This window comes from Micropterus salmoides, unplaced genomic scaffold, assembly GCF_014851395.1.
Source record: "Micropterus salmoides isolate LMB-PRFRI ecotype aquatic unplaced genomic scaffold, ASM1485139v1 Ms_hic_scaffold_9, whole genome shotgun sequence".
NCBI lineage: Eukaryota > Metazoa > Chordata > Actinopteri > Centrarchiformes > Centrarchidae > Micropterus > Micropterus salmoides.
In genome coordinates, this window is record NW_024044681.1 from 2988442 (window position 1) to 3008386 (window position 19945).

Sequence of the window (19945 nt, forward strand, 5' to 3'; positions counted from 1 at the left end):
AAAGGGAACTAAAGTTTCATGGGGACACACGGACTGTTTGGGTGGTGACACAAAAGTGCCACTAAAGGTTCCTGCAAAGCACGTGCCAGCTCTCTGTGTCTTTGTTCAGTACGTACACTCGGCATACGTAACAATACATTATTCATATCAACACAGATCAATAACATGCTGCTGATCTCAGACCATGTGTGTGTGTGTGTGTGTGTGTGTGTGTGTGTGTGTGTGTGTGTGTGTGTGTGTGTTCTGAAGGATCAATATCAGTGATCAGAAATTCTTTGTGAAAACACATTGAAACCAACAGAGAGCAAAGAAATATTTCTACTTCAACAAGTAAACTTGATCAGTTTAAAACAAATATTAGTTCAGAGGATCTTCTGTATACAGATGTGACCACTTACCAAAAACAGAAACATTTATTTACTTTAATGACGAACAGCAGACATTTTCTACAGTTTCTTTAAGAAACACAAGTCTTGACTGTGACTAAAGACTAAATTTAGTACAAGAAACATGAAAATATGAACTAAAGGACATTTACAACTTTATGGATGGAAATGATGTATGAACAGATATTAGCTTCAATAGTTGATTAAACATATCAGATCTATATTAGTAACAGATAGTCATTGAACTTACCTCAGAGTCTCCAGTCTGCAGTGAGGACTCTCCAGAAAACCACACAGCAGCTTCACTCCTGAATCCTGCAGCTTGTTGTTACTCAGCTTCAGCTCTCTCAGATGGGAGGGGTTGGACTTCAGAGCTGAGGCCAGAGAAGCACAGCTGATCTCTGACAACCTGCAGAGACTCAATCTGAATAAAGAATAAATGATGTAACTTTAGAAGACAATGTTCCTGCTTGAAATCATTCAGTGTTTAAAAATCTGTTCAGAGCTGAAGAAGGTTTAGAATGTAGAAGTTTAGAAAATGGAAACTCCAAACACCTGAACCCAACAGGATGCAGGTTCAAACTGTAAAATAAAAAAGGTAAAAAGAGCTCTCATTAATATTAATGAGAACATGCTGCTACTTCAATAAAGACGTAGTGACTTCACCTCTTAAACTCTGCAGCTCCACCAGTGGCTCAATCTATACAAACTCATGCTGTGCAGCCAAACACAAAGAAAAACCCACAGAAACTGATTTAAGATTCCACTCAAGATCCATACGCATAGGAGCAATTATACACGAGGGAGACATGTCCCCCCCACATTTCAAAATCTGTGTTTTGTCCCCCTCACTTTTTTTTTGGAGATTGGCTTATAGCCAGGCAATTTGAGTGACTAATCAAATCAATCACACACTCCGCATCAGACATGATTAAACTGTTGAAATGCGGACAAAAGTCATGTAGGCCTATAGAAAACATGTGACACAAAACAAATGCGGTGCTGAAAAGTTAAGGGAGAAAAAAAGAGTGGCAGGTGCAGCAAAGTGCCTCAATACTATGTTTATTTTGTGCTGTTCTTTTTGTACCTGAAGACAGCAGTGGGGACGCCTGCTGTTGGGTGGGTAGTGACGTGTTACAAGTAACATAATTTTGCAAAATAAATAAAATTAAAAAAGTAATTGGCACCTTTTCACATTCCTTTTTTAAAACTGTAGCCTACTTTTACCCTTTACTCCAGTATTTTCTGTGGGCCAGTAATCTACTTTCATTTTGTCGCCGGTGAAACGAATCTTAGCTTAGGAAGCAATCGTTTTTGAGATGCACAGAGAGAGAAAATATGGGTGGGTAAAACAGTCCTGTTGCGCTTTACGCATGACCCACAGCTTCCTCTGTATCTAGTTACCTGCTTCAACAACGAGCTGCTCCCGTGTTACTGCCACAATAATTCTTTGCGTTGTAAAGGTTATATAGATGCTTTAGGAATAATCAAATTGTTTTGGTTGCCTGTGCTACTTCAAAGCAAGTGGTTTGGTTGGCTACATGTCCATAATAAAAGATACAGGCAACAATAGTCGGCTGGGCAGCAAGCGTGATATTTTAAAGTGATCTTATCAACACATTCATGGAGATTTTAAAAGGAAAATAATTATTAAAACAGAAATAGCTAAAGATAATCAACCAGCAAAGCAAACTGCATTCCCTAGAAATAACCATGTTGCCGCTGTTTCAAACCTGATGAACAGCAGATAAAATATATTATTATATTTATACATGAGTAGGTTAGGCATTTTTTTCCTTTACTTTTTATGGGAGTAATTGTACTTTTTCTTGAGTAAAGATTTTGAGTACTCTACCTGCAACTGGCCAGCGCACCAGTACTAGCGCTGACATGGTGAACATGAGACAGACAGCAGAGATGAAGGCGAGAGCAGAACAGAGTTAAAGCTAGCATAGTCCAAAGCACCAGTTTATGGTTAGACTGATGATATGGCTTATTTAGTTATCTTCTCAAGGGCTCAGCTGAAGTGATTGAATTCATATAGTTTTATTATCATTTCTTTAAAAAGATGATGTGGAATAGAAGCTGAAAATCAGGAGTTTAAGACGTTCAGAGTGAATTATGCATTGGAGATTTTTCTTGTTATATTAAGCTTTTAAATGTGGAGCTCAACATTGCTCTGCCACAGTCAATGGACTAAACCACTGAAGCAAAGAGACTTTAGCATTAAGATCCTCAGTGTGGATCAGTACTATATCAGCATTATATCTGCACTTTAGTGTCATCACAACTTTCACATCATATTAATCTCAGCACAGAAGGAAAAAATGGCGTCTGACCTCAGAGTCTCCAGTCTGCAGTGTGGACTCTCCAGAAAACCACACAGCAGCTTCACTCCTGAATCCTGCAGCCTGTTGTTACTCAGCTCCAGCTCTCTCAGATGGGAGGGGTTGGACTTCAGAGCTGAGGCCAGAGAAGCAAAGCTGATCTCTGACAACCGGCAGCCCCTCAATCTGAATAAAGAATAAATGATGGAGATAAAAATCATTTCTAATCCAATTAGATCAATGAGCTTTTCCCTAAAATGAGTAGAGGGACTTTGTCATTGTGTTATTGTGGATCATCAAAATGTCAGCGCAACATTCATACACAGATCAACACATGTCAACACAGATCAATAACATGCTGCTGATCTCAGGCCAGTCTAGAATAATGATCAAATCAGACATGTTGATACTTTTGTTACTTTCATTCTCTTCTGTTTCTTCTAATTCATGAAAAATACTAAGACAGATGTTTCCTACAGAATTCCAAAATGACCGATTTGAAATAAAAAGACTTTATGAAATGAATAAGACTTTAAGTAAATACAAAACCTGGCAGAGCTCTTTAACACCTGTCCCAGCACTTCTGATGCTCATTTCAAAGCACAGATTTAGACTCTCCTCATCACCACTGTCATCTCCATCAACACACAGCTGACTGACTGAGCTTCATCCTCAGTGTCTTTAGAAATGGATCAACAAGAATCCACTTTTAGTTTAGAGTAAATTTGGAGCCAAACTCTTCAGACTGACAAACTTTTAAAATTAGCTATTAAGACTTGTGCTAAGACAAACCCAGAAAACAAGAGAACTGAAGGAAATTTAAAACTTCTGTTATGGATTTAAATTTGGTAGATATACACTGGACAAGAGCAGAACACATGAACTGACCTCAGAGTCTCCAGTCTACAGTTTGGACTCTCCAGTCAGCTGGCCTTAATCCAAGAGACTCATTTAAATGACAGCGAACATTCAAAATTATCTTCATATCCACTTTACTGATACGTGGAGGACTCTTCACCCCACTGACAGACAAAATATACATTTTACTCTAAGGTTCATAAATCATCCTCTAGAATTGATTATTTTTTTACTCCCAAGTCTGCACTTCACAGGGTGTATTCCTGCTCGATCGGTAATATCATTATCAGTGACCACTCCCCTGTGTTTTTAGTCATGTCCAGCAAAGTACAACACCCCACGAGCCAGTGGCAATTTCCGAATCATCTTCTCAAAAATCCAAACTCTAAATCGTATCTAACTGAGCAGTTTAAATATTTTGTTACTGAAAATGACAGCTCAGGTGTGTCTCCTAGTCTGCTTTGGGAGACCACCAAGGCGGTCCTTCGAAAAAGCAGAGGGCAGAACAACAGGAGCTTGAACAACAACTAAGCAAACTGCAGGGAGAGTTTGACTTAAATCCATCAGATGAGCTGAGGTCTCAAATCGATGCCACTACTATAGCTGTAGACACTTTCCTGTCTAAGGAGGCTCAGAAATCGGGGTTTTTTGACAAGCAAAGAATGTACGAATTTGGGAACAAACCGAGTAAATATTTAGCAAATCAAGTGAAGGCAAAGGCTGGATCCCAAGCCATCCCAGCTATAAAAGACATCTGGTAATTGAGTTTACAATAACAAGGATATAAATAATTAATTCCTAGAATTTTTTGAACGCCTATATGATTCTGAGTCAGACTTTAACTCTGAGGCTCTGTCATCTATTAATCTTCCTCGAGCCAGGGATACACAGAAAGAACTACTTAACAAGCCTATTACCAGACAAGAAGTCATACAGGCCATATGTAATTTATGAAAGATTAAGGCCCCGGGGCCGGATGGTCTGACCCCTGAATTTTATAAAGCCTATCGCTTTTATATGCCCCTCGTGCCTCAGTTATTACAAGTGGCATGAGATCCCCAGCATTTACAGTAAGGCGTGGCACCAGACAAGGCTGTCCAGCCTCACCCCTTTTCGCTGCCTTTGCCTTTGCAGCCGAGACAAAACGTGTGGCTCCCAAGAGAGGAGAAACAAGGGATAGTCATTCAGCAGGCTACAACACCCAGATCGTACATTATTCACACAGATGAAGGACAGACCAGGAGAAACCGAACTCACCTACGCTCTGTGCACCAACCACAACCTCAGGTGCCGCTGGATAAGACTGTTACAACTACAGAGTCACACAACCAAGTCACACACCAACATGAGAACACTGACAAAGACAATCACAGACAGCCACATCCAACACTCCATATGTGACAACCTCAGGAAAAGTGTCACTACCGCCAGAGCGTCTGGACTTGAGAGACTTGGGGGAAGGAAAAAAAATGCATTATTCTATAAATATTCTGTTGTGAAATGTTCTCTTTGACAAGAATTTACCAATAAGTTAGTATCGCTTTTAAGGGCTTTTGACAGATGTCAGAGGGGGGGGATTCTTACTTAAGAGGGGAGGTGTTCTGTAAAGGGAACTAAAGTTTCATGGGGACACACAGACTGTTTGGGTGGTGACACAAAAGTGCCACTAAAGGTTCCTGCAAAGCACGTGCCAGCTCTCTGTGTCTTTGTTCAGTACGTACACTCGGCATACGTAACAATACATTATTCATATCAACACAGATCAATAACATGCTGCTGATCCCAGACCTGTGTGTGTGTGTGTGTGTGTGTGTGTGTGTGTGTGTGTGTGTGTTCTGAAGGATCAATATCAGTGATCAGAAATTCTTTGTGAAAACACATTGAAACCAACAGAGAGCAAAGAAATATTTCTACTTCAACAAGTAAACTTGATCAGTTTAAAACAAATATTAGTTCAGAGGATCTTCTATATACAGATGTGACCACTTACCAAAAACAGAAACATTTATTTACTTTAATGACGAACAGCAGACATTTTCTACAGTTTCTTTAAGAAACACAAGTCTTGACTGTGACTAAAGACTAAATTTAGTACAAGAAACATAAAAATATGAACTAAAGGACATTTACAACTTTATGGATGGAAATGATGTATGAACAGATATTAGCTTCAATAGTTGATTAAACATATCAGATCTATATTAGTAACAGATAGTCATTGAACTGACCTCAGAGTCTCCAGTCTGCAGTGTGGACTCTCCAGAAAACCACACAGCAGCTTCACTCCTGAATCCTGCAGGTTGTTGTCACTCAGTCCAGCTCTCTCAGATGGGAGGGGTTGGACTTCAGAGCTGAGGCCAGAGAAGCACAGCTGATCTCTGACAACCTGCAGAGACTCAATCTGAATAAAGAATAAATGATGTAACTTTAGAAGACAATGTTCCTGCTTGAAATCATTCAGTGTTTAAAAATCTGTTCAGAGCTGAAGAAGGTTTAGAATGTAGAAGTTTAGAAAATGGAAACTCCAAACACCTGAACCCAACAGGATGCAGGTTCAAACTGTAAAATAAAAAAAGGTAAAAAGAGCTCTCATTAATATTAATGAGAACATGCTGCTACTTCAATAAAGACGTAGTGACTTCACCTCTTAAACTCTGCAGCTCCACCAGTGGCTCCATCTATACAAACTCATGCTGTGCAGCCAAACACAAAGAAAAACCCACAGAAACTGATTTAAGATTCCACTCAAGATCCATACGCATAGGAGCAATTATACACGAGCGAGACATGTCCCCCCCACATTTCAAAATCTGTGTTTTGTCCCCCTCACTTTCTTTTTTTGGAGATTGGCTTATAGCCAGGCAATTTGAGTGACTAATCAAATCAATCACACACTCCGCATCAGACATGATTAAACTGTTGAAATGCGGACAAAAGTCATGTAGGCCTATAGAAAACATGTGACACAAAACAAATGCGGTGCTGAAAAGTTAAGGGAGAAAAAAAGAGTGGCAGGTGCAGCAAAGTGCCTCAATACTATGTTTATTTTGTGCTGTTCTTTTTGTACCTGAAGACAGCAGTGGGGACGCCTGCTGTTGGGTGGGTAGGGACATGTTACAAGTAACATAATTTTGCAAAATAAATAAAATTAAAAAAGTAATTGGCACCTTTTCACATTCCTTTTTTAAAACTGTAGCCTACTTTTACCCTTTACTCCAGTATTTTCTGTGGGCCAGTAATCTACTTTCATTTTGTCGCCGGTGAAACGAATCTTAGCTTAGGAAGCAATCGTTTTTGAGATGCACAGAGAGAGAAAATATGGGTGGGTAAAACAGTCCTGTTGCGCTTTACGCATGACCCACAGCTTCCTCTGTATCTAGTTACCTGCTTCAACAACGAGCTGCTCCCGTGTTACTGCCACAATAATTCTTTGCGTTGTAAAGGTTATATAGATGCTTTAGGAATAATCAAATTGTTTTGGTTGCCTGTGCTACTTCAAAGCAAGTGGTTTGGTTGGCTACATGTCCATAATAAAAGATACAGGCAACAATAGTCGGCTGGGCAGCAAGCGTGATATTTTAAAGTGATCTTATCAACACATTCATGGAGATTTTAAAAGGAAAATAATTATTAAAACAGAAATAGCTAAAGATAATCAACCAGCAAAGCAAACTGCATTCCCTAGAAATAACCATGTTGCCGCTGTTTCAAACCTGATGAACAGCAGATAAAATATATTATTATATTTATACATGAGTAGGTTAGGCATTTTTTTCCTTTACTTTTTAAGCGAGTAATTGTACTTTTTCTTGAGTAAAGATTTTGAGTACTCTACCTGCAACTGGCCAGCGCACCAGTACTAGCGCTGACATGGTGAACATGAGACAGACAGCAGAGATGAAGGCGAGAGCAGAACAGAGTTAAAGCTAGCATAGTCCAAAGCACCAGTTTATGGTTAGACTGATGATATGGCTTATTTAGTTATCTTCTCAAGGGCTCAGCTGAAGTGATTGAATTCATATAGTTTTATTATCATTTCTTTAAAAACATGATGTGGAATAGAAGCTGAAAATCAGGAGTTTAAGACGTTCAGAGTGAATTATCCATTGGAGATTTTTCTTGTTATATTAAGCTTTTAAATGTGGAGCTCAACATTACTCTGCCACAGTCAATGGACTAAACCACTGAAGAAGAAAAGAGACTTTAGCATCAAGATCCTCAGTGTGGATCAGTACTATATCAGCATTATATCTGCACTTTAGTGTCATCACAACTTTCACATCATATTAATCTCAGCACAGAAGGAAAAAATGGCGTCTGACCTCAGAGTCTCCAGTCTGCAGTGTGGACTCTCCAGAAAACCACACAGCAGCTTCACTCCTGAATCCTGCAGCCTGTTGTTACTCAGCTCCAGCTCTCTCAGATGGGAGGGGTTGGACTTCAGAGCTGAGGCCAGAGAAGCAAAGCTGATCTCTGACAACCGGCAGCCCCTCAATCTGAATAAAGAATAAATGATGGAGATAAAAATCCATTTCTAATCCAATTAGATCAATGAGCTGTTCCCTAAAATGAGTAGAGGGACTTTGTCATTGTGTTATTGTGGATCATCATAATGTCAGCCTTCTACAGACATCATCCAAATGTCAGCACAACATTCATACACAGATCAACACATGTCAACACAGATCAATAACATGCTGCTGATCTCAGGCCAGTCTAGAATAATGATCAAATCAGACATGTTGATACTTTTGTTACTTTCATTCTCTTCTGTTTCTTCTAATTCATGAAAAATACTAAGACAGATGTTTCCTACAGAATTCCAAAATGACCGATTTGAAATAAAAAGACTTTATGAAATGAATAAGACTTTAAGTAAATACAAAACCTGGCAGAGCTCTTTAACACCTGTCCCAGCACTTCTGATGCTCATTTCAAAGCACAGATTTAGACTCTCCTCATCACCACTGTCATCTCCATCAACACACAGCTGACTGACTGAGCTTCATCCTCAGTTGTCTTTAGAAATGGATCAACAAGAATCCACTTTTAGTTTAGAGTAAATTTGGAGCCAAACTCTTCAGACTGACAAACTTTTAAAATTAGCTATTAAGACTTGTGCTAAGACAAACCCAGAAAACAAGAGAACTGAAGGAAATTTAAAACTTCTGTTATGGATTTAAATTTGGTAGATATACACTGGACAAGAGCAGAACACATGAACTGACCTCAGAGTCTCCAGTCTACAGTTTGGACTCTCCAGTTCAGCTGGCCTTAATCCAACAGACTCATTTAAATGACAGCGAACATTCAAAATTATCTTCATATCCACTTTACTGATACGTGGAGGACTCTTCACCCCACTGACAGACAAAATATACATTTTACTCTAAGGTTCATAAATCATCCTCTAGAATTGATTATTTTTTTACTCCCAAGTCTGCACTTCACAGGGTGTATTCCTGCTCGATCGGTAATATCATTATCAGTGACCACGCCCCTGTGTTTTTAGTCATGTCCAGCAAAGTACAACACCCCACGAGCCAGTGGCAATTTCCGAATCATCTTCTCAAAAATCCAAACTCTAAATCGTATCTAACTGAGCAGTTTAAATATTTTGTTACTGAAAATGACAGCTCAGGTGTGTCTCCTAGTCTGCTTTGGGAGACCACCAAGGCGGTCCTTCGAAAAAGCAGAGGGCAGAACAACAGGAGCTTGAACAACAACTAAGCAAACTGCAGGGAGAGTTTGACTTAAATCCATCAGATGAGCTGAGGTCTCAAATCGATGCCACTACTATAGCTGTAGACACTTTCCTGTCTAAGGAGGCTCAGAAATCGGGGTTTTTTTGACAAGCAAAGAATGTACGAATTTGGGAACAAACCGAGTAAATATTTAGCAAATCAAGTGAAGGCAAAGGCTGGATCCCAAGCCATCCCAGCTATAAAAGACATCTGGTAATTGAGTTTACAATAACAAGGATATAAATAATTAATTCCTAGAATTTTTTGAACGCCTATATGATTCTGAGTCAGACTTTAACTCTGAGGCTCTGTCATCTATTAATCTTCCTCGAGCCAGGGATACACAGAAAGAACTACTTAACAAGCCTATTACCAGACAAGAAGTCATACAGGCCATATGTAATTTATGAAAGATTAAGGCCCCGGGGCCGGATGGTCTGACCCCTGAATTTTATAAAGCCTTTCAGAACCTGCTGATTGACCCCCTGCATAATATGTCGTCTCACTCCTTTGATTCTGGGGCTCTTCCAAATTCTATGATGAACGCTAACATTTCCTTAATCTTAAAAAAAGGCAAACCTGCGGACGACTGTGCCTGCTATAGGCCAATCTCTTTGCTGGACGTGGACCGAAAACTAACTGCTAAAATACTGGCCAGAAGACTCGAAGGTATCCTCCCAGATATCATTTCATTGGATCAGACTGGTTTCATTTCAGGTCATAACTCCTACAATAATATAAGGAGACTCCTTAACCTTATATTATGATTTCCCTTGACGCAGAGAAGACCTTCGACAGGATTGAATGGCCCTACCTGTTGTAAGTTCTCTCTAAATTTAACTTAGCTATTTTATTAAATGGATATCGCTTTTATATGCCCCTCGTGCCTCAGTTATTACAAGTGGCATGAGATCCCCAGCATTTACAGTAAGGCGTGGCACCAGACAAGGCTGTCCAGCCTCACCCCTTTTCGCTCTTGCTATGGAGCCTTAAGGAGAGGCCATTAGGATTAAGACACTAGTGACTGGCATAGATGTGGGTCCTCTGCAGCATAAAATTTCCCTTTACGCGGATGTGCTTCTTTACCTGAGTAACCCTGAGGCTTCTATTGCAAGAGTTAAGATTTCCAACGATGGTCATTCAGACTTGGCCATGGGTGGCTCTAACGACCATGATGACTGTCGTTACCACAGCCAGGACCACTAACGAACCAGTGGTATTGATGATCCTAGCGAACAATCCCAGAGGTTAAATAGATAACTTTCCCTATCAGTCCCGGATATTAAACGCTACCAAATTGCATGCCTCTGTAGCCATTTCTGGCATTGGTTTAGAGGGGACCCAGATTCTACTTGGCTAACTTTGGAGGCTACTCCAGTGGCCCCTATTCCCCTCCGTAACGTTTTATATGGGTCTAAGAAATGGACACTTAATGTAAGGGGCAACTTTTTATTACAGAATGCTCTTGCCTTACACCTGTCCATTTGAACCCAGATTTTAGAACATGCCTTCTCTCTGTGGTCCAATAGGGGTATATGGACTGTAGGTGTTTTGTTACTAGATGGCACTGTGATGTCATTTGCTCAGCTGAGAGAGAAAGATAATCTCCCTCAAAATAACCATTTTAGATACCTGCAAGTACGCAGCTTTGTCACTTCTCTTACTAAGGTACATCCCGGTGGGTTTTCTATCTCGACTGTGGGAGGAGGCCATCCAGAACCCTGATGCCAGAAAACTTGTTTCCTGGTTCTACAGGGCCCTGTCAATCCCAAACAATGACTGCATGGCTCATGTGAGGTCTCTATAGGAGGCTGATTTTGGAGAGGCTGTTCCTGACAACAGCGTCTGGTCGAACTCCACAGGTTGCCTTTTTTCCAACAAAGTTAGGAAACTGCAGTTTAGGATCATACACAGGCTTCAGATTACTCCTGTGAAACGTAATAAGTTTAATCCTCTGCTCTCAAAATACTGTAATAAGGTAAAATTGTTGAAGGTACATACTTTCACTGTATTTTTGGATGCTCTCTTGTTAGTGACTTTTGGACTCAAGTTTGTAAAGAAATTTATATTATATTCAAGGGAAAACTGGCCCTAGAACCTATTTTTTGTGTCCTAGGAATACAATATGCAGCTTTAAACGGTAACCCCTCCTTGCTGAGGTTGCTTAAGGTGCTGCTGTTTAATGAAAGGAGATGTATTCTTCTTCAGTGGATCTCAGACTCTGTCCCCACAGTTTCACAATGGATACGGAGTGTTATGGAACTCATCCCCTTAGCTTCTGGTAAGCTTCTGGCTCAAGGACAAACCATGCAAGTTTTTCCACGTTCAGTTCAGTTCTGAAATGGAAGAGCAATAACTGCATGAAAGCTTCAAGTGCCGTTAGCTCCAGCAGATCACAGATACGACATGTCTGTGTGTCTGTATAGAAGAAGAAGAAACAGACACAGTATAGAAACAGAGTGCAGACACTGGATCAATGGAAAAATAAAAAGACTGCTGGGATAAAATGATGACTGTCAAAACATTTCAGCACAAACTCTTAATCCTCAAGTTTTCCTGCTGGAAGAAAGATAGAAGATGATAGAAGATACTTGTGTCACTAACTTGATGGATAGAAACACAGAAATGATGTTTGGAGACATTTGGAGTTTAACACATGTAGAATTATTTCAATAAGCAGCTTTAATACTAGTTTAGCAAACTTTTAGTGTGGAGGTTTTATATTGAGCGAGTGTGTAAAGTGTGTATCTTTACTGCAATACTGATGCTTCAGCTTTACGTCGCTTTACAGTGTTGATAATCACATCTGGACTTACCGAAACTTTCTGCAGTTCCTCACAGCTGGAATCAGTCTCTGTCGTCCCTGGTCTGATGTGTTGTACTTCTTCAAGTCCAACTCATCCAGAACCTCCTCTGACATCTGCAGCATGTAGGCCAGAGCTGAGCAGTGGATCTCAGAGAGTTTCTTCTCTGATCTGTTCTCTGACTTCAGGAACTCTTGGATCTCCTGATTTACTGAGTGGTCGTTCATCTCCATCATACAGTGGAAGATGTTGATGCTTCTGTCAGGAGAGATCCAGTTCATGTTCATCTCCTTCAGTTTGTTGATGGCTCTCTGGAGGATTTCTGGACTGTTGTCTGTCCGACCCAGCAGGTCTCCTAAGAGTCTCTGGTTGGACTCCAGAGAGAGGCCATGAAGGAAGCGAACAAACAGGTCCAGGTGGCCATTTTTACTTTGGAGAGATTTCTCCATGGAATTCCTCAGGAAGACATCCAGGGTTGAATCAAAGTATTTTTCCCCTAGCAAGTCCTTCATTACTTCTGTGTTTCTGCTGGTGTAACAGTGGAACTTGTAGACTGCAGCCAGAAACTCCTGAACGCTCAGATGAACAAAGCAGTAGACCGTTTTCTGGAAGATCACACTCTCTCTTTTGAAGATCTCTGTACAAACTCCTGAGTACACCGAGGCCTCTGTGACATCAAGACCACACTGCTCCAGGTCTTCTTGGTAGAACATGATGTTTCCTTTCTCCAGCTGTTCAAACGCCAGCCTCCCCAGCTTCAGAAGAACCTTCCTGTCAGTCTCCGTCAGCTCCTGTGGACTCGTCTCATGTCCCTCATCGTACTTCTGCTTCTTCCTCTTTATCTGAACCAGCAGGAAGTGTGAGTACAGGTCAGTCAGGGTCTTGGGCAGCTCTCCTCTCTGCTCTGTAGTCAACATGTGCTCCAGAACTGTAGCAGTGATCCAGCAGAAGACTGGGATTAGACACATGATGTGGAGGCTCCTGGAGGTCTTGATGTGTGAGATGATTCTGCTGGACAGCTCTTCATCACTGACTCTCCTCCTGAAGTACTCCTCCTTCTGGGCGTCAGTGAAGCCTCGTACTTCTGTTACCCTGCCGACACACGAAGGAGGGATCTGATTGGCCGCCGCAGGTCGGGAAGTTATCCAGACGAGAGCCGAGGGAAGCAGATTCCCCTCGATGAGGTTTGTCAGCAGCAGGTTGACTGATGACTTCTGTGTGACATCAGACACAACCTCACTGTTGTGGAAATCCAATGAAAGTCTGCTTTCATCCAGGCCGTCAAAGATGAACAACGGTTTACAGACAGCGAGCTTCTCTGCTGGGACCTTCTGTAATGTTGGATGGAAAACATGGAGCAGCGTGAGGAGACTGTGCTGCTCATCTTTGATCAAGTTCAGCTCCCTGAACGAGAGCAGAACCAGCAGACTGACATCTTGGTTTTCCGAGCCCTCTGCCCAGTCCAGAGTGAACTTCTGCACCGAGAAGGTTTTTCCAACGCCAGCGACGCCGTTGGTCAGAACCACTCTGATGGCTCCCTGTTGGCCAGGTAAGGCTTTAAAGATGTCCTGGCACCTGATTGGAGTGTCATGGAGGCTCTTCTTCTTGGAAGCGGTCTCAAGCTGCCTCACCTCATGCTGGGTATTAACCTCTTCACTCTGTCCCTCTGTGATGTAGAGCTCAGTGTAGATCCTGTTGAGGAGGGTTCCACTTCCTGTTTCATCACTTCCTTCAGTCACACGTTCACATCTCCTCCTCAGACTGATCTTATGTTCATCTAAAACCTCCTGCAGACTGCCATCCACTGTCACAGAAGAAAGAATCATTAGTAGGAATTATTCATTAGCACCAACATAAAAACAACCAGTAAGAAAACTGAATCCTACTGAAAATGTTTCTGATTGGCTGAGACAGCAACATTTTAAATGACATGAGGACATCAGCAGACAGATGGACAGTCTTACTTTGTACAGAGCTGCTCTGACTGGCTGTCTGTAGTCCAGCTCTGGTTCTGGATCTGTCTCCACACTGGGGACAGGAGGAGTGTCCTGATGAAGCAGACTGGTCCCAGTATGAGGCGATGCACCGTCTGCAGAACCAGTGTCCACAGCTGGTAGAGACTGGATCCTTCAGGACGTCCTGACACAAAGCACAGCAGGACAGCTGCTCCTCCACAGAAACATGACTCCTCTTCCTCTCTCTGTGAAGACATGTTGTCATGGTTTTGGCTTTGAGGGTTATTATTTCCTGTTTTATTATGTTAACTGCTTCCTCTTGTGTCTTTGTGTTTCCTGTTTTACTTTGGTATTTTCCTCTCATCTGGTTTTGGGTCACTTGGCTTCCCCCTTGTGTGATTGTCTGCTCCTCCCTGATTAAGTTCACCTGTGTCTCATTATCTTGTGCTCACTAGTATATTTAGTCTTGCCTGTTCCTCAGTGTATTTTGTCTGCAGTTCAAGCCCTGTCCCTCGTGTTAGTTTCCTCCTGGACTATATATTTCCTTGTGCTGTTGAACTGCCTGTTTTTGGACTTTGGATTCTGATTCTTGCATGCTCCCTACTGGATCTGTTTGCTCCTTGGACTTCTTTCCTGCTTTTTTTTTTATCTCTGCCGGCCAATTCACCAGCCTGTCAGTTTCTTGCCCCAGTTGACATTATTAAATCTCTGAACAGTACATACTCTGCCTCTGTTGTCTGTATTTGGGCCCAATCTCCTGTGTTCCTGCTCCCTTATTATACATTTCTTTAGAACTAAAATGATTTGTTGCTTGTTGTTGTAAATATCCAGATCTGGCTGACACTGTGTAGAAGCTCAGATGGTCACAGAGAACAGGAAAAGTGTTGTTACTTTTCTGCTTGAATTCAGCTTTCAGTCAGTAATGAAGATGATTGTTCTTTATTTCAGCTTTCCTGATTTCAGAAACACTAATTAACAGCTCTTTTCCACTTACTAATGATTCAAAGCAAAGTGTTCATCAAGGTGAGCAAAGCTGAACTACAAATGCTTTTTCACCACATGTTGCACAATTATGATCTGAAGTGATTCAAGATGCATCTGGTGGATCAGAACAGCTGATCTGAGGAAGAGCCAAACAGCTCAGTGTTTAGAGGACAAATAGGAGAAAAAGACCCATTTGAAGCAGATTCTTTCAGATTCTGAATCGTTCTGAATCTTTACAGTGACGTCAACGTGAGGGCAAAAATATAGGAACATTTTCTTGAAGTGTAAATTCTGAAATGGAGGTTCAGGTGTTCCATCTTAGTTTGAAACAGTATCTGCACTAACAGTTCTTTTAGCACAACATTTTGTCTTCATCATCATCTTCCATCAGGTCAGTTTACAGTAAAAACAGTCTCTTACTTTGTGTCTGAGGGTCCAGGTTCAGGACTGAAGTGTGGAGGTTCATCTTTGGACAAGTCACTCTTCATAGACAGACAGCTGGATCCTGTGTCTGAGGGTCCAGGTTCAGGACTGAAGTCTGGAGGATTTCTTTCTTTGGACCAGTCCCTCTTCATAGACAGACAGCTGGATCCTTTGGACTCTGCTCTCTGTCTGTTGGACTGAACTCTGCAAACACCAAGATGTTTTTATTCAGATCACATGAATCCTTGATATATTCTCTGATGAAGCCATTCAGGAAGCTCTAAACACACAAACTGCTGCTGCTGTGGATCATTAGGAGCAGGGGGGGGGGTGTACCGGTGTTCACGAGAGAGAGGGAGAGAGAGAGATAAAGAAGGAGCGAGCCAGGAGGTGCTGCACGAATATATGCTCCTCAGTACAGCTCCTTAATCAATATTGATTTTTAATATGTCTAGTAAAAATTTGGAAAATCAATATGTGGCGTTGATAATTATCCAAATTATAGGCTAATTATGGGAAACACTACTCTCATAGAACCTGTGGTACCACACAGTACATATCCTATGTGATATAGTACCAAAGAAAAGGATCAATGCTTCTGAGTAAATATTTAAAGCTCAATTGTAATCTTTTTTTATTTTAGAGAACACATAACAGTGTCTATATCAGGGTAACATGTACACAGTAAAGAAAAATGCAAGACAAGAATACAAAACACAAAAAATACTAGAGTAAAGCTAATTTAAAATACTGTATCATCTGTACATAAGACATTTATCAAACACATAATTAGTCTTAAAAGCATTTGTATTCTTAATATCAGTCCACCCATTTCTTCTTGTGAATGTGGAATTTCCAAAATAATAAAACAAAAAATAGTAGGCACCTTTTTCCTACTCATTACTTTACAACTACAAAACATAATACATAAGAATGTCTATATCCTGAAACTGAATTGTTTGTCAAGTTTTCCTTCTCATATAATAATAAACATCCAGCAAAAAAATTTTACTACATAGATGCTGGGAGAACTGCCCAAATGTCAAATAATTGTTGCGAAATATATCTCCTCATGCCGTGAACTGAAGACAACCAGTGGAAACTCAGACTGATAAATAATTGTACTCATTTTCAAATTATTATTATTTTGATTGCTTGATATTTTAGTAAATGTTTTGTTTTTAAATTTCACATTTGAAACTTTTTTAATTTATTTTATTAATTCATATTTTTTTTATTTTTTGTCTATTAATATACACACACACACTTGTTTCATTTATTGATTTTAAATTTTTAATATATCTTTTTTTTTTTAAACAGACACACACACACACACACACACACACACACACACACACACACACACTGACTGTTGTATTTACTTATTTAATGAAATTAATTGTTCTTATGTCATTTATATGTAGCTTTGGCAATAGTGTTGTTAGACATTCATGTCAATAAAGCTGATTTGATTTGATACAGTGATAAATAAATGTCAGATTGTTTATTCTTGTAATTCACAGAAAGTGCAAGAAAACTCAATATAATTCTAAATCTTGAATTTCCTTCGGGATTAATAAAGTCTCTATCACTGTATATAAAAAGATAAATATCAATTCTCATACAGAGGCACGCAGCGTATGACGTCATCAATGTCCTAACGTCAGGCCAGAGCCGTTAACAGAAACTTCTAGTCAAGTCATCGAGGGAGAAGGGTCCAGCTGCAGCCCGTAGACATAGACATATATAGATGTTTGTCCATATATGGTTTGTCCCAGAAGACACCGCGCACAAAACATGATGACGTTCATCTCGACCGCTCGGCCCACACATAGTTGTTAAATAAAACAAAGAGCCGTTAAAAAAAGAGGTGTCAAGTGTCAACGTAGTAATCAGTGTACGTTATGTGTTAATGTTTACTATACTTATATTATTAATATAGTATATTTATACTATAATTTCTGCAAATACTTATTTATAATAGCCTAATGATAATAATAAGGCAATGTTTCAATTCATACCACTGTTGTATATTTTATTTCTTCCAAAGTGATTTTAAGTTTCACAAGCCAAGAATATTCTGTAATGTTACATCACGAGCCAGATGTGTCTCGATTTAGGTTAAAACTTAACATTACTGAGAATTTATTGACAGAATAACAGCAGTACGAACATTATCAGCTGTTGCTGGACACGTCTGCTGTGTTGGCTGCAGTGGTCTGTGTGGGCCTGGGGGAGCTAACCGTAGCTAGCTAACTATTCCTGACAGGCCCCTAAAGTATATTCCTCTTACCCCAACCAGGGTAGGGTTAACCTCCATTGTGTTGCTGTGCAGCCTCCGGTAACGTTACTGCAGCTATATAACACCCGTCGGCACTATGGTCGGCATTTGCGGAGCTTCTCAACTCTGAAAACGTTTGAACACATTTTCGATTCGCCGCCAATTTTCGTAAAACTGCCGATATTCTAAATCTATATAGTTTTTTTTTTTTTTTTTAATTAAAGCTTTTATTCATAAACAATATGTTGAACATATAAAGCAGAGAAGCATACAGTACCAGGGGAGCATAGGATGACCAAAAACAAACAAACACAAAAAATGCAGAGAAAAGAAAAACATAAATAATGATGAATAAAATAAGGGGGATCATAAATCAGCACTGGAAGATGTTAAAGAGAGTAAATAGATGCAAGGTCTTGATAGCTTTCCTGGTTTTTAGAGTATAGGATTGTCTTGACGTACTGTCTGACTTCGTTTTCAAAAATGGTAAAGGAAGGTTTATGGTTAGAGAACTTAGATTTGTGAATATGTGATTTTGCCAGCAATAGCATCAAGTTGATGATGAAGTGATTTGCCTTGGTAGAAGGGTATGTAAAAAAATAAATAAATAAACACACATAATACATTGTCATAGGAAAGTAAGAATTCAGAGTCAATATATTGGGAAATAAATGTACAGATGTCTTGCCATAAAGTGCAGGAGTGAGGACAAGACCAAAATAAGTGATGTAAGTCTTCTTCAGCCATTTGACAAAATGAGCAGTCCACATCAATGTCCATTTTATATCTTCGTAGAAATACCTTGGAGGGATAAAAGTGATGCAGCATTTTAAAAGATACTTCCTTAACCTTATTTAAAATTAGATATTTGGAAGGTAGGCACCAAATTTTTTCCCAGTCCAGATTTGGGGTAAGGTTATTCCAATAAGGAACAGCATTTGGGACAGAGACTATTTCTTTTTGAAACAGGATACGTATAGATCGGTTATCGTTTCTCAAGTTAGAGGAGAAGCTGATCTGGCCAACAGTCGTCGTATAGGATCCAGTGGCAAAAAAGTTGGTAGGGATACTATATGATTTTTAAGAAGCATTCGAGCACCAGAAGGGATTGCATCAAAAACTAAAGCATATTCCTTTGGCAGTATAGGAATAACATATTTGTCTAGAAGTTCGGAGTATGACAATAATTCACCACTAGAACTGAGGAGCTGTATAACCAGATGGTTTGCATTAGGATCTATCATGTACATAAGCCGAGCCGCTATGAAATATTTTTGTGTGTTCAACTGTGCTCTGGTATGACCGCGTCAGTACCGTTATGCGGAGGCCCGTTAGCGGACGTTACTGTTATGCTAACGTCAACTAACGTTAGCTGAAAAGTAACAATAATATAAGTGACTGAAACCTTTGCCAGACAACAGTTGTTATTTAAAGTCTGGGGCTGCTCCTTGATACCTGCGCTTTGGTCTGGTAAGTAAAGTTTATCAAATGTCGGCTGTCTGTTGCCAGGCCCAGTAACATTAACAGAAAGGCTAACGGTAACTGAAGTTAAGCTGGCTAACACAGAGGTACGGTAACTTTGTACCAAGTGCTGTAGTTATGTATGTTAAGCGCTAACGGTATAATGTGGAGACAGTCAAGCTCTGCGGTCAAGTTTGATAAGCTGTTGCTAAACGCTGCTAAACGCAAAGTGTTTGTAGTAAGCTCAGAAAGTCCTAATGTTACCGTTCAGCCCTTCTATTGCAGAGACTAAAGGGCAATTTATACTTCTGCGTCAAAGCGGCAGGCTACGCCGTCGCCTGACACGCACCTCCTCAAAAATGTAACTACACGGCGAGTTGACGCGGACCGTAAGCTCCGTGATTGGTCGGCTGGGTAGCCTCCATGCCTCCGAGCCCGACCGGAAGTACCCTGCGATTTAAAGTAACATTTACTAGCGGCCAAAACGGCGGCTGTAACACAGTGAATCAATATATTTGACCGTCGCAACCCGAGCAAAATCACTTGTTTCGCTATCAGAATGTGATCCATTTGGTCGGTAACATTTGAAAAGGCTACACCAGCCACACGTTTACAATTTTACCCCCCATTTACGTTAGCGGAGCGCTAAACCGGAAGTTAGCCTGCTCGGCCGGCAAAGTCAACACGGTGGATGCTGCAGCGCTACTGCCGACTAGCGTTTG

The 19945-nt window shown here is 40.4% G+C and overlaps 1 protein-coding gene across 1 annotated transcript; it reads right to left on the reverse strand.

Annotated features, from left to right (window-relative positions):
* Positions 1 to 11563: 11563 nt before the first annotated feature.
* Positions 11564 to 15750, reverse strand: LOC119896052 (NLR family CARD domain-containing protein 3-like). Its single transcript, XM_038709532.1, has 4 exons — positions 15479 to 15750; positions 14084 to 14319; positions 12132 to 13923; positions 11564 to 11651 (listed from the first exon to the last, which is right to left on the reverse strand). The coding sequence occupies exons 1-4, from the start codon at positions 15631 to 15633 to the stop codon at positions 11579 to 11581; spliced, it is 2256 nt and encodes a 751-aa protein (XP_038565460.1). The 5' UTR covers positions 15634 to 15750; the 3' UTR covers positions 11564 to 11578.
* Between the last annotated feature and the right edge of the window lie 4195 nt (positions 15751 to 19945).

Coding starts and splice junctions, on each gene's coding strand:
- LOC119896052 (XM_038709532.1), bottom strand. CDS start 15,633: ATGAAGAGGGACTGGTCCAAAGAAAGAAATCCTCCAGACTTCAGTCCT. Junction 14,320..15,478: donor CCTGGACCCTCAGACACAAA/GTAAGAGACTGT, acceptor ATGTCTTCACAG/AGAGAGGAAGAGGAGTCATG. Junction 11,652..12,131: donor AGGAACTGCAGAAAGTTTCG/GTAAGTCCAGAT, acceptor CTTCCATTTCAG/AACTGAACTGAACGTGGAAA.